A 25,472-nucleotide genomic window follows, 5' to 3' on the forward strand; every position below is an offset into this window, starting at 1 on the left:
TTCAATCCTTCTAGTTTTGTCAGAGAGAAAGTCTCCTTTTGGTTCCTGCATGCTGTTCACCCTCTCTCGCCCTTGTTATTCACCCTTTAGTAACAAAAAAGCACGCTTCTGATTAGAGCCCTGACAGGCAATGAAATTACTCAGGCTTATTATAAAGTTTTATCACTGCATTTATTTAAATACGAACTTGAATCAGTTTAGTGAAAACAAGTAAACAGGTAATAATTAGGTTTTACACGGATATGGCAGAACAATGTGAGGGTGGTTCCCACGCGAGCGGAGTTTGAAACACCCTGGGCAGTACGACAGGATCATTGAAACACAAGGGCCCAGCATGGGGCCATCACAGAGCATTTTTTACAGAGGGAAACGGTAAACAAAATTAGGTTGATGTGATTTCAACCAATTCTGCTCTATTAAAAACATCTGGTCACTGTTTTTTCTACCTTGTTTTTCTCTCCCCTTAATGAGAGGGACAGCCTGTTTCTAAGCACATTGTATGGTCCCGGGGAATATTTTTAGAACGGTAGTTGCCAGGTGGAAAAAGCAAACCCAGCCCTGAGCTCTGGTTTATTTGAGGGTCCCACAGCAGCAGACAATGGCTGTGGTTCACCTCTCAGAGTTATGGGCTCTGTTCTTCCTCCTTGTCAAATTCAGGGAACCTCGTTTCCTTGGAATGGCAAGGATTTGCCAGCAAGAAGACAACTACAGATGACAGTGCACATTCCGTAAAACACAAAAACAAAACAAACAGCAGAGAAAATACAGCCAAGAGTCTGATGCCAGAAACTTCTGCACTAAGGACCAGCTCCAAAGCGTCCAGAGAGCCGTTTTACAAGGCGTTCATATTAAGCCTTGGGGTGTTTTACTGCATTCGTGATATTTGATCCAGAATACACCAGACCAGAGGCCACATCCTAGGATCTTTTTTCAATATCATTAAGATAGACAGAGCACTTTAGATGTAAGATTTCATTTCCCGAGGAACCCTCTGGTTATAAAGGTTATAACTGGTTACTGTTGTACAGGACTTCCGGTGCGTCCAGGTGGTCTCAGCACAGGCTGCACAGTATGCTCGAGGTGCTTACCTCCGTTCACTTACAGGTGCACTGCGCCCCCTAGAGGCCCTGGAGGACCGGCCTCTGATAGGTGCTGGCAGGTGCATGCAGTCTCCACTGTGACCTCGAGTCATCTGGCTCCCACCCTGGAGCTAACATGCCTCTGATGTCAAGAGGCTCTTTACCAGGACTTCTCACAGCCCCTGAGCAGGAAGTGGGTGGGACTTGGAAAATCCAGAAGCATTGAGCGGAGTAGAAAACAGTGAACAGGACCCCATTCTCCTCCCGCCCTGATCCAGGGCCAGAGGTTGTCAAGAATCCAGGAGAATCCAAACCCAGACGTGTCCAGTGGATTCACTCAGGCTCATGAGCTATTGAAAAGCCAGCTGTCTTAGGAATGGGGCCCTTCTCCCAAATAAACTGGGAACTAGATGGAATGTGGTATCCAGGACCCCTCGAGGTAGATCCCAGAATATACAGTTCCGCCCAGCTACTGTGAGCTGAGATTAAGGCTTCACTCACCACAATTCTTGGGAATGGCGAGTTTGGTTTCTGAAGACACCCCTACCTTTAGTGCCATGATTTTTAATGACTTGATTTCTTGTCTGTAGTCCAAATTTTCTTCCCACCATCTGAAGATAAAATATTTTTATATCTTCATGTGCAAAAGAGTTATGGATATGATGAACATTTAAAACTGCATATATTTATTCAGTTGACTTCATAATTACAAGCTGGTAGTTGGTTTTCCTTACCACCTGCAAGCACTTAAAATAATCTTTCCAACTCTTATGATGACATCTTAATTATTTCTGAGCAGATCCTTTTTCTCATCATTATGCTAAGATTGCATGATTAACACGTTTAATCTCTGATACTTAATCTTTTCATTCTCTTGGTACCTTTTGTGCTCTTCAGTAACCAAACACAGTCCACATTTATTCAAGTGCAAAGAACAATTAATATCCCCCCTTTTTCTAATGTGCACCTTTACTGCAAATGATCCAAATTCTGCTTTTTTGCAAAAGTAACAAACATGTTTGTATAGCTTAAGTCAAATGCAATGTTTGGCTAGATTTTTATCTAATAGTCATTTAAGTTGTTCCCATCTCTTGTTTCCATAATGGATAGCTTTGTATACATGGTTTTGTTGAGTCAAGGGATGTATTTTTAATTTTGATAGCTATTACATATCACCCTCCAATGATACAGTATCTCCAATCCAATAAGGTATCAGTATCTTCCCCTCTNTCATTGCCATTCTTGGTTACCTGCTTTACTTACTTAATATCTGGCTTTAAATGGATTCTCTATTTTTACTTAAATAAATTTATGTTTTAAAGGAAAACATTGATGTTAAGAGGAAATTTTGAATTGTGGCCATAAAATGGAAAACCAGTGTTGCTTGCTCTAACGATAAAGTAGTGATGAAAAAAATAACATGCTATGGAAATATTGTGAAATTCAGTACTGCTGCCTGCTGAAGTGACTAGGCCTGAGGGCTGTTCTCTGTTTATTAAAACAGGGAAAATAGCAAGTTTGGGTGTGGGGAAAAGACAGCCCAGCCCCAAACTGAGCCTTTGAAAGATTGAAAGGGGATTGAGAAGGAAATGGCTTCCTCACCCTGTGACTGGATGAAATGGTTTGCTCAGCCTGTCAATCACCGAAAACCACCCCCACTGCCACCAGTGGGACCTATTCTTCCCAAGAGGCTAGGGAAGCGACAGAGGAGAACAGTGCTTTGGGACCAGTTGTCCCAGCAGTGTCTGCTGAGCACAGGCGAGGTCTTCTGGGCTGGTACCAGGGCCAGCTATCTCCTCTGGACCCTGCAAAACCTTTAGAAGGGTGACTTCCCCAGCCCCTACCACTGCGAGGGAGAAGCACACGGCAGCTCCTTATCAAAAAGCCTTCCATCCTAACATCCTAAGTCTCACTGGCATGCTAAGATCCTTGGGCTCTTTTTCACAAAAAGTAAAAAACTCAGTTTACAGTGATATTTCATATTTTATAATATCACATTCCTTCCCCCCCCCCAAAAAAAAATATTGATAGGACGCTCTAAAAAGTGTAAAACGTCACAAAACTCAGCTGATGAGTAGATCCCATGGGACACACAAGACGGATGCGTAGATGAACTTACACTGACTCAAAGGAAAGTAGGAAACCTCCTGAGCAGCGGGCATCTAAGCTTTTGCCCAGGCCCAGAGGGGGGCACGTCCCCGGGCCTCTGGCACAAGCCTGTCGCCGGCAGAACCGGCTTTATTCTCCCCGCGTTTCTCATTCACGTGCCCTTTCCTCTTTTCATTTCTCATGACACTCCCGCCTGTCACTTGGTATGCAGCCGCTGAATAAGACATGCCAGGAAAGCATGCTAATGCATTGCAAATGTAATTGCTGCATTCCCCTTAAAAGTATAGTCGGGAACATTTCATTTTAAGGTTTTACCAGGAATTATGTCAGTATCTTAAATGGGCTATTCTTCCCTACCCCGTATCACTGTGAATGTAAGACATTCGAGTCCTAGTGACAGCTTGTGGATTTAATTTCAGAAGTGACTGTACTACATTTCTAAAATTTGCATTCTTTAGAGCAGGGTCCCCCACACCATGACACCTTGGCCAAGACATCTCCATGCAGAAAGTACGTTCTTCCAGTAAATCGTATTTCAATATTTGATTTCAGTATGAGACGAGTCCAATCAATGTTCGATTAGCATAATTCACATGTAATAAGCTCAAATGCGCTAAAGTGATAGCTTCACTNCCTTCTCCCAAATAAACTGGGAACTAGATGGAATGTGGTATCCAGGACCCCTCGAGGTAGATCCCAGAATATACAGTTCCGCCCAGCTACTGTGAGCTGAGATTAAGGCTTCACTCACCACAATTCTTGGGAATGGCGAGTTTGGTTTCTGAAGACACCCCTACCTTTAGTGCCATGATTTTTAATGACTTCATTTCTTGTCTGTAGTCCAAATTTTCTTCCCACCATCTGAAGATAAAATATTTTTATATCTTCATGTGCAAAAGAGTTATGGATATGATGAACATTTAAAACTGCATATATTTATTCAGTTGACTTCATAATTACAAGCTGGTAGTTGGTTTTCCTTACCACCTGCAAGCACTTAAAATAATCTTTCCAACTCTTATGATGACATCTTAATTATTTCTGAGCAGATCCTTTTTCTCATCATTATGCTAAGATTGCATGATTAACACGTTTAATCTCTGATACTTAATCTTTTCATTCTCTTGGTACCTTTTGTGCTCTTCAGTAACCAAACACAGTCCACATTTATTCAAGTGCAAAGAACAATTAATATCCCCCCTTTTTCTAATGTGCACATTTACTGCAAATGATCCAAATTCTGCTTTTTTGCAAAAGTAACAAGCATGTTTGTATAGCTTAAGTCAAATGCAATGTTTGGCTAGATTTTTATCTAATAGTCATTTAAGTTGTTCCCATCTCTTGTTTCCATAATGGATAGCTTTGTATACATGGTTTTGTTGAGTCAAGGGATGTATTTTTAATTTTGATAGCTATTACATATCACCCTCCAATGATACAGTATCTCCAATCCAATAAGGTATCAGTATCTTCCCCTCTACCACACCATCACCAACATAGCACATCATAATATTCTTTTAAACTTGCTACATTTTCTTTGGAAAAAATGAAATTCTATTGTTTTATTTTTATTTCATTTATTTTGAGTGAGATTAAGTATCTTTGTGTTTATAAGTCACTTGTATTTATTTTCCATGAACTGCCTGTATATATTCTTTGACCAAATGCTTATGTATATATTTATATTCTTTCCTATTTGTTGGTCGTTTACTATTTATAAGAATTCTTTATATGTTAAGTAAATTAGTATTTTACTACATCTGAATGTTTTCCTAGTTTGATCTCTTTTTTTTTTAATTTATGGGGGTTTTTTCATGTGAAAAATTTTTTAATTTTACATGGTGAACTATAAAATGTTTTATGGCTTTTGGGGTTTGTATCATGCCTTCTCCATTCAGAAATTATTTTTTTTAATTTTCCACATTTTTTTCTAATGATTTTGTCTTATTTGTAAATTTTATATATTTACTCCACTTAAAATTTGAGTGGAAGGAGTAAGATAGGAATTCAACTTTATTTTTTCCAACTGGTCAACCAGTTGTTCCAGCACTGTTGGTCAAGGTTTCATCCCCTTTCCTACTCTGATCATATTTAAAATTGCCCTTTGTACTTGAGTCTACTTCTGGGCTCCCTGATCTGCCACATTGATCTGACTCTTCATGAGACAGTACCCAGCTGCAGTAATGACTGAGCTTTTATAATAGCATTTAATATCTTATAAAGCTAATTTCCCTTCATTCTCTTTTTTGCAGAATTTTCCTGTCCTTGCCTATGTACTTTCCTTGTGTGATTTTGGGATTCCAGTCATTTCATTGGGATTATGTCTAGAGTTTTTATTGAGACGGGTCGAGGGGCTGGGGTTGGACTCCCCCTTCCAGCACCGCATACCCTGTGCACCATTCTCTTTTCCCACGTGCTGCTTTCTAGTCGCAGCATATGAAGTCAGACGATTAAGTCCGCAGACTTTCCACCGTGTAAGTGCACCATATGTTTGACTATGTCGAGGACTGCCTTTGCTCAAAGGGTCTGTTCTTTCCTAACCAGAATTATTTTCCTCTCTGAAACAACACTGTGAAAAAATCAAAAGCGTCACCAACACTCAGCCTTGAGACTGCTTCTGCGGTCCTTGTTTCCTCCCTGTGGGCCTCCTCGTGCAGTCCCAGTGTCCTCTACCTCGCCTCCCACCTTTCTTTCCCTTCGTCCCTCACAGTCGATTTTGAGGAGGGTAGGATTGTCTCCCAGTGGTCTCTGTGTTCCACCCACCCCACCTGGCACCATCCTTAGAGATGCCTCTCTTCCCCCGTCTGTGCCTGGTGGGCCTTCTCATCTGCTGTCTCTGTCACGTGGGGCTGGGGACGTACAGGGTAACTAACAGGTGTCCACGTGGCTATGGTGACTTCTCTGTTGATGGCAGAACGACTGACTCCAACAAGTCACAGTTTCATTTTTGTCTCACTCTTGTGCTGGAATGTTATGAGAAGCTCACGAAAATGAAGTAAATTTGAGCTCAGTGTTGTCACAGATACATGCGTCTGTCCTTGCCTTCGAGCCCCCGTGCTGACTCTTCTTACAGAGAGTCATTGTGTAATACGCTTGCACATCACTTGGGGCCATTCAGACACCACGACGCCCTCCAGGTGAACCCGGCATCACTTCCTGTACTGACCTGTCAGGAAGATGGTTGTTGGAATCTCTGGGTGTGACTTCTCCCAAGGGAATCCCTGCCAGTCCCCACCTGGAAATGCTGGTTCCACCCTGGCAAATCGGGGCCTTGTGTCATTTCCTATGATTTCTAACGTTGAGGAAACATTATCCAGATGAAGTTTTCACCCAACGCCTGCCATCTCTCTGCAGAGGAAGTCACCTTATCAAGACAAGTAACAAATAGGTGACTAGTTGTTTTACTCATTGGGGATCTTCAGTTGGTTCCCTTTAGCTCTTCACAGACTATTCAGAAATGTTGAAAGAACACGTGGATTCTTGCTTCTGCTGTTGAGTTTCTGCCTAGGAACAACCCTGGAAGGCTCAGCGGGGAAAAAAGTAAAATCAACTTAATGTAAAAATGGAAATGTACATAAAAATCCGTGTGAATGTGGGATGCAGTCATTTTAAACAGAGAGAGCAAGATGAATCGTTTTTGAAGTACCCTCTTAGAAAAGGCTAAGAGTGGTTTTCAAGACTTTACTTGGGAATTTTAACTTTTAGAAAATTGGAAAGGGTATAAAGACAGAACTAAAGATAGCTTAAAATTGTAAGCAACTGTAATTGCAGAAGTGCTGTCAGTGCTTGATTTTGTTGTATCCTGACAGTGGCCCTATGTGGTATGATATATATATATTTTTTAAAGATTTTTTATTGGGGAATTGGGGGGATGGGAACAGTGCTGGGGGATTGGGGAAGGGGAACAGACAAGTTGCTGTCGTTTTGTTCTTCAATCTAGTTGTGGAGGACGTTGCTTCACTTGCCCAAGTTGGCACCATCACTGCGCTCTTCCAGGGCGAGGCATATCAGTCGCCGGCTTCTGGACGGCCGCTCACTGCGGCTGCTGGCCGCTCACGCTGGCTGCTGGCTACACACGGTAGCCCATGGCAACCCACTGCCACAGGAACTGCAGCCTACGCCGTCGCCAGCGACTCACGGCAACCCAGCTCCAGGTTGAGCTGTTATTCAGCATCTTAGCTGTGGAGGGCAGTGTTCACTGGCCCTCATATGTGGGATCCGAACCGGGGCCCTCTGGCATCCCAAGCGAGTTCTTAACCATCGCGCCACTCGGCCGGCCCTGTGGTATGATATATTAGCCACGTTGGAAGGATAGGGAAAATGCGACTCAGAAAATAAATGCCTCACTCCCTCAGTAAACATCTGAGCGGCTGCAGTGAGGGCTGGCTTCACCTTGCTGCCCAGAGCACCACCTGGGAACTCACGAGACTCTTGATGCTGCTCCCCATCCCCAGAGCTTCCCCCTGTGCTGTCCGCGGGGGAACCATGGGCCCAGCGTTTACAGCACGATGCTCAAAAGGATACAGAGAATAGCATTATCAGACCTGAATTTCAGGCATTCTCCCTTCAGATCAGCGCTTTCCCTGTTTCTCCTTCCTCGCCATGATAAAGTTTAAACATAAAAGAATTCCAGTTCTTTATTCTAAACTATTTTCCTATCGTCTGTCGTCCCTTAGATACAATGCAGGAGTCTGAAATAATAAGTACTTTGCATACCTGTAGGTGAAATTCCTGCTGCTAACCACACCTTCCCTTTTTTCTCCACTTTCTCTTTTTTGATATGGAATATCAAAAATGCCCAGGAAGGCTAGAGCCAATTAAGTTGTTTTTTTTCACACTCTGTTGACATGAATAAGAAGAGCTCTGACAGACTCACATGGTGTGTGCTGGAAGTTTATCACAGAATCTTGACCACAATGTGACCCAGCACCTAGGAGGAACCTGTCTGTGGGGGGGGACACTGGGCAGCTTTAGAAAGCAGGAGAATTTGTTTCGCCAGGTTCTTTTTGATGCCCATTAGCCGTTCCACCTGCCAACAAGCAAAGATACTTGTCTTTTGAGATCTGAGGTTAATTCAGGAAGAGAACAGTTCAAAAGATAACAAATATCTAGCGTGGGGTTTGTAGATTTAGTTTTCTGAGGTCAGCCTCCTTGAAAGACAAGCCATTGTCCTGGGATTGGAATTAGAAATTGTCACTTGTGCTACTGCAGCTGAAAAGAGTATTTCAAAAGCAAGAGCCACATTGGGCATTGATAAAAGACTTAAAATATGTACAGAATTAAATTTTAAAAGCACTTTACATTCGATCTCCCCTTCCCCTTTTCTAATAGACCACACGGTGGGGCAGAATCCAGTCCCCGAGCTGCGATCTGGGTGTGCGTCTGTGTTCCCAGAAACCCTCCTCTGGTATCTGTATACTGGTTTCTGAACACATAAGAATAAAAAAGGTCAATTTTACACTGTGATGGACTAGCAATTACACTACAGACCTCCTGCAAAGCCAACACCGGGTGAATATTGACAGAGCGAGTCCGTGGAGAGCGGGAGCAAATTCATCATCTAAAACTGACGACGTTTTCTGCACACTGAGATATAGAGGCGATAGCGGAAGATTAAATGTTTTTTCAAATGCATTTTATTATTCGCTCTACAACCGCGAAAGACATACGATGATGACAGAAACAAATCAGGAACATTCAACTGTTTCCAAAGGAGGCAAGTTATGGCCTTTGAATTTACTCGGAATTCACAAAGGGGGAGTAAAATTCATCCTTGCCTGATTCTTCAAATGATGGAATGGGCCTCCGTCTTCTCACAAATGATGCAACTCATCTTTGGACTACATTTTCTGTGATAAAAAGGTTATTTTCACTGAGCTCCCGAGCCATAAATTCCAGAAGTTCAAAGCCTTAACTGACGCAGCACAGTGCCTGATGGAGGTGTTCTTGGCGCAAGTCTGAAGGCATCAGCTCCAAGGTTCCCCAAAGACAGTCATTGAATGAACGGGGCCAATCCTTGAACACTGTCTTGGAGAAAAGGTGAAACACATCAGGGACTGTCTTTACAGATGCATTCTGGGCTCTTTCACTGTTTGGTTGCTATTATCTTCTTACCATCGTTATTTTCTCAACCACCTTCTCCTTAGAAACTGAGGCTGTTTCCATGATCCAACAGACAGGCAGCCGGTCCCTGCTAGCACTGCTTTGCCGGTAAGAAACCCACAGACTGCATTAGCTGAGACCGCTGTGCCATGGGAATGTTCACCAGCTTCCTCAGCGTCCACTGCTGCAACCCAGCATTTCATGAAGTGAGAGACCGTGGCTCTGGTGTTCTCTTGATATTTGACACAGGCCGCTCCTTGATGGCCTCAGGCTTTCCACCCTGAGCTGCCTGCGTGGGCCACGACACAACCCCACCCATGCAAGGACCAGCAGCAAGGAGCCTCCCAAGCAACACATCCATCAAGTCCAGAAAAACCAACAAGCCAGTATTTTTAAAAATACCCCTGTTCTCGCTCATATGTGCCTTTGAATGCATCTACAACCTCAGGAGCCTACGTGGTGCCATCACAATACTCTTCCACCCTGATACATGCTTTGGAGAACTAGTATTTTTGCTTAGAACCAGGAATGGTCTCCAAGGACCTTTCCTACGATAATCATTTGTTAAACTCCTTGGTTGTTTTTTTCCTTAGACTTCTTCACATTGATTAGTAATAGACTCTTCCCTCCTACATTCAAAATTCGAAAGAATCGCGCTCAGGAATTAAATCAGTGTTCCTAGCATAACTTTCACAACACTATGAAGAAACAGATCCAAAGGAAATGGAACCGTGGGGGCGGCCTGTCAAGCAGATCATTGAAAGCACACAAATGCTTCTTCAGAAAAAAAAGAAAAGAAAAGAAAAAAAAAGACCATGTTCTCAGAAGGAATTATTTCTATTCCCTCTCAGGCACCACATTAAATTAAAACACACACGAACAAGACCAGCTGGAGATAGGAACCACCAGGGGTCTCCATGAAAGCTGTGCTGCTGAGAGAGGTGTGTATTCAGGCTTCCAGGCCTCGCCCCAGACCAACTCAGCCTGAAGCGTCATTTCAACAAGATCCCAGGTGCTTTGTAAGCACCTTGTCTTTTTTTTTTAATTTTTTTTTTTTAGCTGAGCCATCCTGCCACCTGTTGGCAGCTCAGCAGCAGCTCAGCTCAGGCCAGGACTCGAACCGCTTTTGCTCAGAGTTCACACTCTTGAGCGAGCTCTTAACCAACTGAGCCACTCTGCCAGTCTGCACCTTGCTATTTGAAAGCTCTGAACCAAAGCACTCAGGAATGAATTTATTTGTTTTCTCCTAAAGGCACATTAGAATGAGCATAAGGAGAAAAAAAAAAGCCTGAAGAACCCACCATTTGCACAATGCAGGGGCCCATGTACCCACCTGACCTCCAGGGCTCTCCTTAAGTAGGACAGACAGCCCCTGGAGGGGGAACCCTGCTGCTGCTGACAGCAACCTGCAAACCGTGTTTTCCCTCACAGAGGGCGCGGACTGGTACTTCCCAAATGTATCATGTTCCCCAGGTTTGGGGCTTCTGCATTCGTGGTAATGTCAACATGAGTTTATAAGGCCCCGTGGCAGAGAGGAAGCGGAGTGACCTCAGGCCGGGGAGCAGGAAGTGCCGCCGCCTGGGCTCCCCAGCCCCTCGTTCAGGGGCTCCCTGCTCTAGACTTTCAAGGTTCGTCCGGAGAACCACAGAAGATGCATGGAAAGCGTCCTGCATGAGGCGTCCAAGCCCTCGTATTACCGAGCCTCGCTAGCGCCTGCTGGCTAGGGACGCCAACCTACGTGCCGTCCTGCGTTTTCGCCGCCTCCTCAGCTGTAGAGAGCGAGCTTGTTGGGCGAAAAGCCAGCGGTAACAATCTGTGATCCACGAGTCCCATAACGTTATCCAGCGACAGCTTGACTCGCCACAGTTACCACTAACCTGGAAGAAGAAACCATTTGCCCACCTGAGAAATAAGAGATCTCGGTCTAACATGAAAATGAACCCCATGGGCCTTACCTTGGTGTTTATACAAAGCCTGAGCATCTCTCCATAATGAGCTACTTGCTTCCTATTAAAATACCTATTTATACTTATTCCGACAAAAGAATGTAATGTCAGCCTCGTCTAGGAGTGTCAGTAAATCTTTCTCCTGAAAGGCAATTGAGACAGTTTAGAAGTTGGCTTTTAAAAAAATTTTTTTTTAAAAAATGGAAGGAGGGAATCTAATCAAATCAACTGCCCATTCAGTCCTTTTGTATAAAAGTTAGCATTATTTAAACAAGACGTATAACAGATGATGACAAGTTCCGTTCTTCTGTTTCTTTTCACCTAAATCGCTTTTGGTCGCTAGATATCGGACACTCATGCAAGCAGCTGCCGCTGGCCCTCTCTGGTAAGAAGCTGGGGAAAAATGTAAGGCTTGTTTTACTTCTCAAGTCAGAAGCCAAAAATTCATAACCTCTTCCCCATGCAAAAGCAGGAATTCCAGCAGGGTCTCTTTCTGTAGAAACGGAGGTGGAAGGTCTAGGCATAGACACGAGTTTGAGGCTCACAAAGGTACGTGTCCCATATTATCCCCTGGATAAAACCTGCTGGCCATTAGAAGTGTCTCCCTCCTGAAAATGTGCTCACAGTAGCCTCTCTTAAAATGAAAGTGTCCCCTTGTACTTTCAGCATCTTTGTCGACAGCCATTTGTTTTCATGTCTGTTTCTAAAATACCAGTCAATAGTGAATGGCTAAAACAAATTATTTGAAAAAAAGTAATAATTTTCTGCCATCGAACTCAGATTTGAAAGGAAAGAATAAAGTGAAATGAAACAAAGCTGGGAAGAACAAAGGCATACATACATCATCTAGCCCAGACCCCACTGCAAAAAAATAATGTGGCAATTTAAATTAAATTATAATTAATAGCAGCAGTTTTGTTGGAGTGTCTTCAAACGATCACTTTAAGATGCTGGAGCTCCAGTGGTTTCCATGGCGATATTTTCTCGAGGAGATGTCAGCTCCTATCTAATTTTTTTTGTCCCTGACATATGACAACCTAAAGCTTTTAGTGCCTTTTATTCTGGCGGCTTTTATGTTAGATAATCTCAATTTATTTTTATGTGCATTTAAATGTGTGTCTTATTTACATGTGGTTTCTGAGCTTAAAGTCTGCCACTTGATGTATTTCGAAACGTAGACATTAATAACCACAACGGCCTCGTTTATCTTCTGTATTTTAAAAAAAAAAAGGCTTTATTATTCCATCTTCTCCCTACCTGCTGAGTGGGACCAGAAAAAAATGGGAGGCTAGATTAGGATTCAAATCTCAGGGGCAGGTGCCATGTCCGGCCGAGAAGGTGGCAAGAAGCAGCTCCGGAAACAACCCAAGAGGCAGCCATGGAGATGGACGAAGGGGATAGGCCCTCAAGCAGAAGAAACCTGGAACAATGGTGAGCGCGAATTCCACTCCTGTTTCAACATCTGGATTCCTGCCATAACATCTGTTGCCACCTACAGCTAGAACCCAGTGTCGTCTTGGAGACTGTTGTACCTTTAAGAAGAAGCTTTTTTGAAAAATAGTGATGCAGTGACTCGTCTCTTTAGTTCTTCTCACCCAGCCATGCCAACCTTAGCGGGACGGGCAGAGTAAACCCAACCCGGAATCCTGCCACAGTGTGCTGCTGTTCAGCCTTTGTTCGATCCCGAATTCTGTACCACCTAGAATTAAATCCACTCATTTGAAAAAAATTTTTAAAAAAAGAATTCAGATCTCTTTTTAATACTCCGTTCTTAAACTGTCTTTTAAATCAGTTTATTGTACTTCAGTACCTACCTTGAAATTTCTGTTAGTTTTTCACATTCTGTAAATGCAATCAAAAATTACCTTCCGACAGTAATGTCTTAAAGCACGATTTGCACTATTCACGATGCCACGTGTGTTTCTAAAGCGGTGAAGACCATTCTCCCTGTGTTGATTAGGCCCCTGAGGGATTCATATCTGGAACCAGGGGTATTGGGTTCAGAGTTCTTAGTTTACCGCATGGTTCCACTGATACTGTCGTCATGTGGGATTATCCTTTGTCAGATAAAACGTCTCTTCGTGCTCAGCTTTTGACAAGCGCATTCAGAGGCCTTTAGATATGATCGGCCTCCCCAGACGGCCCACCAACCAGAGAGAAACAATCGGGCTAATCTCGTTGGTTGCTTTAAGAGACAGTGGGGACTTCTCATCAGAGACAGTTCCACTTAGCCTTTTGCAAGGTGGTTTCTGGAGCCAAATAATTCCTGGTTCCAACCCTGGCTCCACCACTTCCTGGCCGTGGGGCCTCAGACAAGGTCTTAGCTTCCTAAGTGGGATGGCGTTGCCTACCTCACACGGCTCACAGGTCAATGGAGTGCGTCTGCTCATGAAGAGGACTCAGAACAGGGCCTGCCTTGGAGGAAGTGCTGTTATTAATAGTTCCTCAACAGCTTGTCCCTGACTTGACTTTGTGTACCCCAAAGTAGAAGGAAACACATTCGGCTGATTCCACCATGTCTAACCACTCACTATCCTGGGCCCGAGTTAGTTTTATATGTGAGGGAAGTGTCCAAATAACGACTAATTTCACGTAACCCAGAATTTAGAGCTTTGCTATTTGTCACATATATACAACCTACGTGGTCGTTGGGGGCCTTGGTTGTGTAACGTCTCCCTCTCTGGGAAGGTGGGGTTCAGAACTTGTCCCTGGCACTCAGCAGCCCCAGCTGCCAAGGGAAGGACACAGGGTGTGTGGCCCCTGTCCAGCACTCAGACTGAAGAGTGCTGATCGGAGACTGTGAATGTCTAACACCTATTTTGGTACTCAGGATGTTTCCCAAAATATAGGCTCCTTGATACTCCAGCGCCTCTAAAATTGCTCTGCTCTCCTAGCGAATCTGGGGTAGGGGGTGGGGCACGTATGTTACCAGAACGGAGTCCGTGTCGTGGATGAGGTTTGTGGTCTGGTTCTCAGGCATGTCTCTTGGTGTATCGCCGCTGGCAAGAGGCCCAGACACGTACACTCAGGTGCCTGAGGATAGTTTCAGGGAAGAGGTGAGATTTGATGGACAGAGAGAGGAAAGGCAAACCAGATGTCCGGAAGATTACTGACTTGGGAATCAACCCTCCCTGGGTTCTGATCCCAAGCTTGGTGACTTTTTAGAAGGACATGGACTACAGAGTATGCAGAAAAGCGTAATTACAACATCAAAAGGCCTGGAAACTGTGCCAAAGGTGGGCAGTGAAGGCATAAGTTTTCACCCTTGAAAAGCAGCTTTGAAGGGTGGCTTAGGGATCATGCACGTTCATAACGGACTCACTGTTTCTGCTGAGTGCGTGAGTTACTCCGTGGTATCTACACAGCAATTTCAGACAGTCCGCTGTAGGTGGGTCAGGCCATGACTAAAACTGTATCCGTGCTTCAGATCAGCGTTTGGACTACGTAAACCAAAGTCTTCATGGAGGCGTGGAAAGTTCCCATCACTAACAATTTTTTGTCTGTTTTATTGTCCACTGTGTATTTCCAGCACTTAGATGCCTGGCACATATAGTAGGCACTCTACAAAGATTTGTTGAATGAATGAATGAGTGAATTTGTTTGTCACATCTACTAAAAATACTTCTCTGAAGAGAAAAGTCAGGTTTAAAGAAGAAAGTCGAGGTTCCTAAAAATACGTTATGATTTTATGTAAACTAGTTTTACTCCTACAGGGACAGTTTTATGATCAATCTATTATAATATTGTGTGATCAGCCTATAAACGCGAGAGCATTGCATTCTTGGGCCGACACTTGGAATTTTGAATATCAATCCATACTGTCCATCCTGACAGGGCCTGGGGCAGTGAGCTAGTGGGAGAGGAGCTAACGGCACTGTGCTTGGCTCTGGGTCTGCCCATTTCCTTACGTGTCTCAGTAGATTGAGGACTGGACCAGCTAAAATACGCAAATATCACCGAAATGTCTCTTCCACATTCACCAGTTCAAGATTTAAGGGAGTCTGAAAAGTCCAGGGACTCAATTTAAGCTCCCGTCCATGTATACCTTTCCTAGCGCCTGTGGTTTTAATCAGGTCTCAGGTGTGAATGGTACCGATGGTTGAGCTTATGTAGAATAGGATACCTCTAGGGAAGAAGAAATTTCCTGGTCCCAAGCAAGAATACCAAGTCTAAGAGAGAAGGGATTACATAGCGTGTGCTGGTAGAATGTGAAGCCACCCATTGCGGGGGTGGGGGTGGGGTGGGGTTGCCATATTCCCTGGGGAAAAGGAGGGGACAGGGCCCTGCCTACTTTTGGTCGTTAGTCTGGGGATTCTTAGAAGTCTATAGCCCCGGGAATCCATCAGCCTTAGAAAAACTGAGTTCTTTAGTGAGATTCTCCCTGAATCATAACACAAACCTATTTCCTGAGCGTGTACACATTTAGTCATGCCAAATAATACAAAATAAAAAATAAAACTTTTTATATTTAATTGGTGCCATCCAGTAGCCATGCTTCCGATTAGACTAAGGCATCTGCTGTGGGAGGCGCTGCTTCCAATTGGAAGATTTACCTTGAACCTTAATTTCCCAAACAGAAGCCCAACAAATGTGAAATCATTTTTGAAGCTGAGCCAGCTTATGTGGATGGTAATAGATGCTCTCCTGACCTATGGAAAGACTTGAGGCTCTGTTTGCCCTGTATCTGCTTGAAATTTCTTTTATCTTAGAGACACATCTAAATTTAATGCAACTGATTCTTTTTTTTTTAAGATTTTTTTAATTGGGGAATTGGGGGATGGGAACAGACAAGTTGCTGTCCTTTTGTTCTTCAGTCTAGTTGTAGAGGACGTTGCTTCACTGGCCCAAGTTGGCACCATCATTGCGCTCTTCCCGGGCGAGGCAGATCAGTCGCCGGCTTCTGGACGGCCGCTCACTGCGGCTGCTGGCCGCTCACGCTGGCTGCTGGCTACACACAGTAGCCCATGGCAACCCACTGCAGCAGGGGCTGCAGCCTACGCCATCGCCATCGCTGGCAACCCATGGCAGCCCAGCTCCAGGTTGAGCTGTTGTTCAGCATCTTAGCTGTAGAGGGCAGTGTCACTGTCCCTCACATGTGGGATCTGAACCGGGGCCCGCTGGCATCCCAAGCCAGCTCCTAACCAATGAGCCACTCAGCTGGCCATGGTTCTTATTTTTTATAATAGGGAAAGAAATAGAATACTTATTAGGCCATTAATATTCTCCTCAACTGTTATGAAATATTACCCTCTTATACACTCTCAAAATGTCCAGTGTTCTATTAGAGCCGTGTAAAATATGAATGTGAAGAGATGATTGCTTTTTAAACGAATGCAGTAAGCTGTGAAAAGCTCATCTATAAGTATATCCAGTGCCACCAGTTAGGAGTGGGATAAAAATGGATGGGAGGCAGCTTTCAGGCAAACTTAAGGAAAAGTATTGTGTAATACATAGGCTTGCCTGTCAGTGGGACCAGAGCAGGTGCTCAGGTGGTTTTTTATTTTCTCATATTCCTCCAAAGCAGGTACAGTGCTTGTCTGGGCCTTGTGCAAAGGAGAACAGCAGGGCAGGGGTAGGTGTGGCCATGATTCTCACGGGACCCGATAGCAAGGTGGCTCCATCTCAAATGGAGATCTCAGTGGGGGAAACAGGAAGTAATGATGAGTTATGTGAAAGGAGAGGTATCCAGTTATCTGGGATTAGTGGGATACTCGACTCTCACACTTGCCTTTTCACTTCCTTCTCTACAGCCAGTGCTGATTTCCCATATAACCCAGGACAAGGCCAAGCTATAAGAAATGGAGTCAACAGAAACTCGGCTATCATTGGAGGTAGGTGCAAAATAGGCTTTCGTGTGGCTACTCCCCTGTGGAAAGTAGATAGGGGAGAAAAGAGTTGTCTAGATTTTTACTTTATTCATTTTGCTATTTAAATATCACTTCAGATTGCCAAGTACAGGTATGGAGAAACTGTGATAAATGTAACTTGGCTACTTTTTAATGCAGACTTTAAAAAAAAAAAACAATGGTAGTGGTGAGGTAGGCAGCATCCAAATACGCGAGCAGGTAACCTGTGGCAATGCCAGGCCATTTCTTTATCCACTCCTATCTTTTCTTCCTCTCGTCCTCTCACATCCCAAATGGTCCAGGATAGCTTCCTACAAAAACGGAAAGGACTGTGCCAGTCTGGTTTCAGAATACCCGGTATCTAAGATATCCTCGTCTTTTCTCCCCGTGGACACTGCAGAGTAACTAGACCCCCTGGTATATACGGCCCCTCGTAGTTGGACCCATATCAATCATCCTGCTGCCCTTCCGTCTTATTTCATAAAGGTGTTTCCTTTTTCTCTGAGTCTAGCTAATACTGTAAACATATTAAGGATGTTAAACTCAGCCAGTCAACTTGGCCCGGGCAACAGGTTTCTTTTCCACAGGAAGAAGGCAGACGCCTCTGAGAAACATACGCGTGCGTGTGTGACTATAAAATTAGATGACATTCAGAATGCTGCTTGCATCACATTGTCCAAAGTTCTGCTATAAAGCTTGTCTTCGTTGTTTTTTTGCTTTCTAAAGATCAGCTTCATTTAAGTGTAATATGCACTCATTTCAGCGTCACAGGTCAGTGACCTTGGACGCTCGCGCACCCATAACCACCACCACAATGAAGATAAAAGACATTTTCATCCACAAAAAGCTCCCCTGTGCCTCTTCGTTCCATCCTTCCCCCTGCCCCACTCCCAGCCAAGAGGCCGCCCCTGATCTGCTGCTTCTCACATAGATTACTTTTGCCTCTTTTAGAGTTTCCTATAAATGGGATCACATAGCATGTGCCTTACTCCTTTCACCCAACCTAACATTTTTGAGAACTATCCACATTGTTGCATGTATCAATAGTCCATGTATTTTTATTGCCATGTTGTATTCCATTGTATGAATGTACTATAATTTCTTACCTGTCGAGAGATGTTTGGTTTGTTTCCAGTTTGGGGCTATTTTGAATAAAGCTGCTGTGACTATTCTTGTACAAGTCTTGTATGAACATGTTTTCATTTCTCTTTGGTAATTCCTAGGAGCGAGATTGCTAGGTGTAGAGAAAGTGGATATTTAACTTTATAAGAAATGGCCCTACACTTTTCCGAAATGATTGAACCATTTTACATTCCCATAATCAATATCTGAGAGGTCAAGGCGCTCCACAGTCTCAGCGGCACTTGGTATTGTCAACCTTCTTAATTTTAGCCACTCCAGTGGATGAGTCGTGGTATCTCATTGTGGTTTTAATGTGCAGTTATTTAGTGACTAGACTGTTGAGCATCTTTTCATGTGCATCCTGCCATTTGTAAATCTTTTGTGAGGTGGCTGCCTAAATTGTTGCCATCTTTTAATTGGATTGTTTGACTTCTTGTTATTAAGTTGTAAAAGTTCTTTTTATGTTCTGGATATAAGTCCTTTGTTGGACATATGTATTTTGAATACTTTTTCTCTGTCTGTGACTTGCCTTTCTATTTTCTTACTGATATTTTTTTTTTGAAAAGCAGATGTCAACTTTGATAAAGTCCAATTTTTCTAATCTTTTCATAGTTTTGTGATTTTTTTTTAAATCCTAACTAAAAAATCTGCCTATCCCAAGGTTGTGAAGATTTTCTGCTAGGTTTTGTAGCTTTAGTTTTTATTATTAAGTCTGTAATCACTTTGAGTTAATCTTTGTATACAGTGTGAGATAAAGGTCAGAGTCATCATTTTCCAATGAATGTCTCATTATTCCAAGACCACTTGTTGAAAAGATTATATTTTCCTCAAAAATAATTTCCTTGGCACTTTTTGGCAAAAATCAATAGACCATATATACGTGTATGTCTGTTTTCTGGGCTCTATTCTGTTCTTTTGATCTATAGATCTTTCCTTAGCCAATACCATGCTTATTTTATTGTTGTGTCTTTGCAGTAAGTCTTGAAATAAGCTGTATAAGTTCTCCAATTCTTTTGTTTGTTTTTCAAAATTATTCTGGCTACTCTGGGTCCTTTGCATTGCCATATAAAAATTAGAATCAGCTTACAAATTTCTACCAAAAAAATGTTTGTGATTTTCGTTAGGATTGCATTAGATCTATAAATGAACATCTTAACAATATTGACCTTAAACATGGTATATTCATCCATTTATTTAGGTCTTCTTTAATTTCTCTCAAAGATTTTACAGGTTTTGGAGCCTAGTCTTGAACAACTGTATTCAATTTGTTCTGTTACAAATGGTTTTAATTTGTTACTTTCATTTTCAAGTGTTTCTTGCTAGTATAAAAAATACAATTGATTTTTATATATTTGTATTCTGTGATCTTGTTAAATTTATTGTTTGTTCTGGGATATATATATATATATATATATATATATATATATCTCGTTTAGAATTTTCTACATAGACAATCATGTCATCTGAGAATAAGAGTTTTTACTTCTTCCCAATCTGCACACTTTTTTTTTCTTGTTTTATTGCACTGGCTAGGACTTCCAGTATAATTGTGAATAAAAGTGTCAAGAGCTGACATGCTTGCATTGTTCCCTGTTTTAGGGAGAATGTGTTTAATCTTTCAACATTAAGTAGTATAGGTTTTTCATAGACCTTTGTCAGGTTGGGATAGTTTCCTTCTATTGATAGTTTCCTGAGAGGCATTACGATAGATGGTGTTGAAGTTTGTTGCTTTTTCTGCATCTATTGAGGTGATCATATGGTTTTTCATTTTTATTTGCTTAATGTAGTTAAATTACAGTGCTTTATTTTTTAATGTTAAACCAATCTTGCATTCCTAGAATTAACACGACTTAATCATAATATATTCTTTTTAAAATATTGCTGGGTTTGATTTGCTAAATTTTATTAAAAAGGAATATTGCTCAATAGTTTTCTTTTTTGTAATGTGTTTATCTGGTTTTAGTATTAGGATACTACTGGCCTCATAAAATGAGATGAGTAGTATTTCCTCCCTCTCTATTTGAAGAAAGGTATGTAGGATTAGTATTACTTCCTTAGGTCAAGTGTGTGTCAATACTGTTTTTGAGGTCTTCTAAATTCTTACTGATTTTCTGTTTAATTGTTCTATCAATCAGTGAGAGAAGAGTGTTGAAATCTCCAAGTATAACTGTGACTTGTCTGATTCTCCTTCTACTTCTATTAGTTTTTGTAGTTGTTGTTGATGTTTCGGAGTTTTGTGTTTCATATGGGAGAGGGTAGTGCTGGAGGGAACCATGGTGAAGTGAGAGAGAAAAGTGTACAAGGGACATGTGAGGTTTGTTTAACCCCTAGCACCTCTCCTGTCTCCTGCAGGGGTCATCGCCGTGGTGATTTTCACCATTCTCTGCACCTTGGTCTTCCTCATTCGGTACATGTTCCGTCACAAGGGCACCTACCACACCAACGAAGCAAAGGGAGCAGAGTCGGCAGAGAGCGCAGACGCTGCCATCATGAACAACGACCCCAACTTCACAGAGACCATTGATGAAAGCAAGAAGGAATGGCTCATCTGAGGGGTGGCGATTTGGCGATGGGCTAGGGAGGGGGAAGTTATCAGGGGGAAGGGAAAGGCACGAAAGCACCCTGCTTCATACTCTTGAGCACATCCTTAAAATATCAGCACAAGTTGGGGGAGGCAAGCAACAGATTATTGAGACTGATCACCACAAAAAAAATACTTTTTAATATTTCTTTATAGCTGAGTTTCCCCTTCTGTATCAAAACAAAACAATACAAAAAAATGCTTTTAGAGTTTAAGCAATGATTGAAATTTGTAGGTAATACCTGTCATATTTTGTGTGTGTTTAGAGGTGTTCTAAAAACCCATGGTAACAGGGCAAGTTTTCTACATTTTTCAGAGCCCTTAGAATGTGGATATTTTTTCTTGAGAAAAGCTGATGCACATACGTATGGCCTCCAGCATTCTCTTCCTTTTACATAGAGTCAACTTTTAATGGGCTATTGTAGTTACTAGGTCATGTTCATGTAATGTTTCTTTTAGTGTCCTATAAGTTGGAGAAGGAAAGAATGGGGAAAAGAAGACCTGTTATTTGCCAGTTTTCAAAGAGACCACAATCTATGCCAATTTTCTGAGAGTTTCTGCCTGAAGCAATTGAAGGCGCCTTTTGAGTGACAACGAACGTAAGCAGCACAACGGAGAAGACTTACAGCCAGGGCGAGTAGTTCCATATCGGGACCGTTGGTTTTATTTGTCATCGAACTCTATCAGATTATATTGTTCCATGTGTGTAGTCTTAGACCTTTTTGATATCTGTAACATCCGTGGTGACGAAAGATTAACTAGCAGCTGTTACGAAAGATTTTTCCTTTCCTTTGCCTGAAACCTACGGTTACCTTTTATATGTGTGTGTAAGTACCAGATGTTACGATTTCTTTGCTGTTTCTTTTATAGTTGTAGCAAGAGTATGGACACTTTCTAATGACTGCATCCTTTAGGTTGTTCTTATTTTGCTTTAAATCTCTGGTTTTTAAGCCCCTGTGACAAAATCCTAGCAGACAGTATCCTCTAAATGGACACATCACAATAAAGCCACATGATGGTTGCTGTTACTCTTTCTATTACTCTGGAATCATATGGAAAGCACTGCCATGTTTTAAATCACCTACTCCATGTATTGTTCCATTCAAAAGTGATACGCTGCCGTGGTTCAGGGATCTTCTTCGGCAGATACATTTGAACCTCAAGCTCATCACACACCTGGCACCTGATTGTTGCTTCTCAGAGAATGGACATGTCTAGGCAATCAGACCTCAGTTTAATCAGGAACCTCGACCAACTGATAACTCATCGATTTTATCTAAAAATAATAGATGGTATGTGTAAACCACTGGGACAAAGCTCAGATTGGACCATCCAAAAAATAATTTCAGTTATTTATTACAAGATTACACAAAAATTATTTCTATGATCATTTCTTATGATCATTATAGTTCAGGATCTTAATAAATACTTTAAAAAATTTTTTTAGATTCTAATAACATTTCGAGGAATTAAATATGATCACCTTTTTCCTTCTCCTGCTAAATAAGATGAGGTTTAAAAAGTATTGATGGTATTTTCTGATAGCCTGTCTCAATAAAATGGAAATTCTAGTTTGTTTGGGTTATGTATACATACTTTTCAAGATACTTGATATATGCCTAACTTACTGGAGGATCTCAATTTCTTGAGTAGGGAAAATGTTACCCCGCCAGAGCTGCTGGTGGCCCATGGTGCATTCCAAAGGAGACACTGGACCAGTAAACCCAGTCAAGTCAAGGTAACAGAGCAGAAGGGAAGCCGAACTCCCTTTTCCAGGTACTGGCCCCACGCACTGTCATGAGCACCCTTACCTTACCGCGGTCTTGATCACTCTCCCATAAAACACATTAAAGATGAAAAGTATTTAATCTGATGAAATATAGAACACGGTAACATTTACAGATGACATCTTGAAAACAAAGGCTGCTTATGTCACCAAGATGACTACCATGTGGGGTTCTTTGATGTACTGTCAAGTTGAAAAGGCAAATTTTAAACATTGTGACGGCCCTATCTAGAACATTCTAAATGGTAAATAGTTTGTGTATGTGAAGGAAAGAAAGCAACTCTTTTCCAGTTCCCTCCCTTGAAGGTTTAGGGCAACACAGCCTAGATAGTCGTGACATGAAGACCCACGCTCAGTGCCTCGTCTTGATCTGTCAGTCATCGTCCACCAACCCTTCACATCTCATTTCCCAGTGCATTGTCAGTCGAGCACAAATAGGCCAGTGGTAGCGTCTTTGCATAATAGGAACAGACAAAAGAAAAACAAAATCGATTTTTAAAGCGAGAAGCTGTTTTAAAGTTCCAGGGAAAGTTGATGGCTGGTTTAGGGTTATTTGTGCAGGAGACATCCTGTGTGTATAAAGCAGGCACCTATGAGAAGCTAGGAGTAGGGGACTTAGGACGAACGTGCAATCAGTGCCCTTCTGAGCTCGCAAAAGAACACACTCCCCAGGGCGCGAGGAAGCTGGCTGCAGAGCTGAGGTGTGGCACTGCTGTTAAGCTCTGCTCTGGCCCTCCTTGCTATAGCAGATGCCATTAGGTTGTCGGAAAAGTCATGATTCATTTTTGCCACGAAAAACATAGAAAAAGATACATCATGACTTTTCCGACAGCCCAATATTTCCCCTTCGTGGCTTTCAACCAGCTGCTCAAAAAAAGAGAGAGAGCCTTACATGGAGTTTTTATTGCAGAGCTGGGAAGAAGTGTTTGGAGTGCCTTCGCTGGCCAATGTGCTGTTGCCCTATGTCATAAACAAGCTCCCTTTACTAACCGGAGCAGGTTCCGAGCGCAGGAGAAGCGCTGGCAGGAGCCAAAGAGGAGGTCTTCAGGTACTGCCGAGCTGGGACCAAGACACGAGGCAGGCCCCAGAAAGCACGGGAGGGCAAGCGAACAGCTCCCGGGTGTGAAAGCCTAGTGTCAGCGTAGTGTCTGGAGGAAGCTTATTTCCTTCTGTAATGGGCTCTTTTTCCCCCTCGCCCTTCGCTTAACAGTGTAAACATATGAATGGTTGTCGCTTTATGTCTCCCGCCTGCAAACGATGGGCAGCCGAGTTGAGCCTCTTCATAGCTTCTTCCCCCTCTTCCTATCAAGCAGTTTTCAAAAAGAAAGGCAGCAAATTATCAAATTGAATCATCAAAATGAATTCCAGTGAGCTCGCCAAACAGAGGTCCTAACTTGCCAAGCCCAGTAGAGCCACCTGACCCGGAAATAGGTGCCAGACAGTAACAGCATGTGTAGCTGAAGGGGGCTGAAAACCAACGCGCATCATTTTTAAATGACATTTGGGGGTGGGGGGACCCTGAGAATCAGCTGCTCGGGTCCTAAGCCTTTCTCCCTCTGCCTGCCTTGTTACGTCACCTCCCTCAAGTCACTGAACCTCTGTCTGTCTTTCTTTGCCTCATATTTAAAGTTAGAGCTGTTTTATAAGACAACTGTGAGGTGCTGATTCTTCTCTGTAGCATACTTCGAAAACCAAATACAAAGGCCAAAGTCAGTGGAGCCTACTGGCAAGCTTCCCTTCTGGCTTGTGGTTGTCACATCAGAAGAGAACACGTGGTCACGTCCAGGAACGTGGAGACTTACAGGGCATTGCTGTACCTCAGCTAAATTATGCATTGGGTAGACTGCCAGGGAGTTAGCCTCTCAGCCCTGGGGGAGGTGACACAGCCAACAGCCAGAAAAATCAGAACCCCATGTGCATAGAAGCCCCACGTTCCCACTGGGTATAGCTTACACCCACCCTCAGTGCAATCAAACTGGCTTTAAACTAAGATAACACACAGAAAAAGGTGACTTTTCCGCATAGCCTGCCGGCTCTGCATGACGATGTTGGCGACATTAGAGCAGGTTTCTGTCCCAGCAGCGTTTTGTGGATACAAATGGTATGTAAAACCCATTGTCAGGGAAAGCGTGTTCTCAAGCTGATCGTCTCCTATTGGGCAGAAGGTGGTAAGGATTTAGGGCTACAGAGGTACCGATGTCTGACGTGCATTGACAAGTTTGCTTCCCAGATGAAAAGGTGCTTTAAGAATAGGTCTGCTTAGGGCCGGCCGAGTGGCTCAGTTGGTTAAGAGCTCGCTCAAGAGTTTGAGCTCTGAGCAACAGCAGTTCGAGTCCAGCCCGAGCTGAGCAGCTGCTGAGCTGCCAACAGGTAGCAGGATGGCTCAGCTAATAAAAAATAAAAATAAAAAAGAATAGTCTGCTTAGATGGTCTGCACCATTTCCAAGCCTCAGTTTATTGACAGCGAATGCTGGCTTCTGAGATGGCCATCAAACATGGAGGCCCTTCTCAGATAGGCCATGCTGCAGGTCTAAGTGTTGCTGAGTCTGAGCTTTGCTTCGTCGGGTTTTTCATTTTTTTCAGTGAGCATGGTGACGGCGGAGGTTAGAGGTGTGAAAAGTTGGGCTAAATATTCTTTCTGTAAAGTCAAATCAGGGTTCCATCCCTGGGAAATAACACAAAATTTCACTCTCTAAAAGCAACAGCATGTAATCTAGAATGAAAGAAGGAAATTATGTATGTATGCCTACTATTATTTGTGAATGTCTTTCATTTAACTAAAATTATATTAGAAACCAGATTGATAAAAATAAAAAAATCCAAAATAGTTTTAATTATCCTAAAAGCGATTGTTTGTGTTTTGTTCCACTTGGTTCTCTTAGAAGCAATTTGCAACCTTCG

At 42.8% G+C, this 25,472-nt stretch overlaps 1 protein-coding gene across 1 annotated transcript in view; it reads left to right on the forward strand.

Annotated features, from left to right (window-relative positions):
* CNTNAP2 (contactin associated protein 2) overlaps positions 1–24,833 on the forward strand; it is a gene marked incomplete at its 5' end in the record, with an annotated part of 1,134,943 nt that extends 1,110,110 nt beyond the window's left edge. The window contains 2 exons of the mRNA XM_019666439.1: positions 16,987–17,067; positions 20,557–24,833. Of these exons, the coding sequence (XP_019521984.1) occupies positions 16,987–17,067; positions 20,557–20,756 (281 nt within the window). The remainder of the gene's footprint in view (positions 1–16,986; positions 17,068–20,556) is intronic.
* Between the last annotated feature and the right edge of the window lie 639 nt (positions 24,834–25,472).

This window comes from Hipposideros armiger, unplaced genomic scaffold (assembly GCF_001890085.2).
Source record: "Hipposideros armiger isolate ML-2016 unplaced genomic scaffold, ASM189008v1 scaffold_470, whole genome shotgun sequence".
Classification (NCBI taxonomy): Eukaryota; Metazoa; Chordata; class Mammalia; order Chiroptera; family Hipposideridae; genus Hipposideros; species Hipposideros armiger.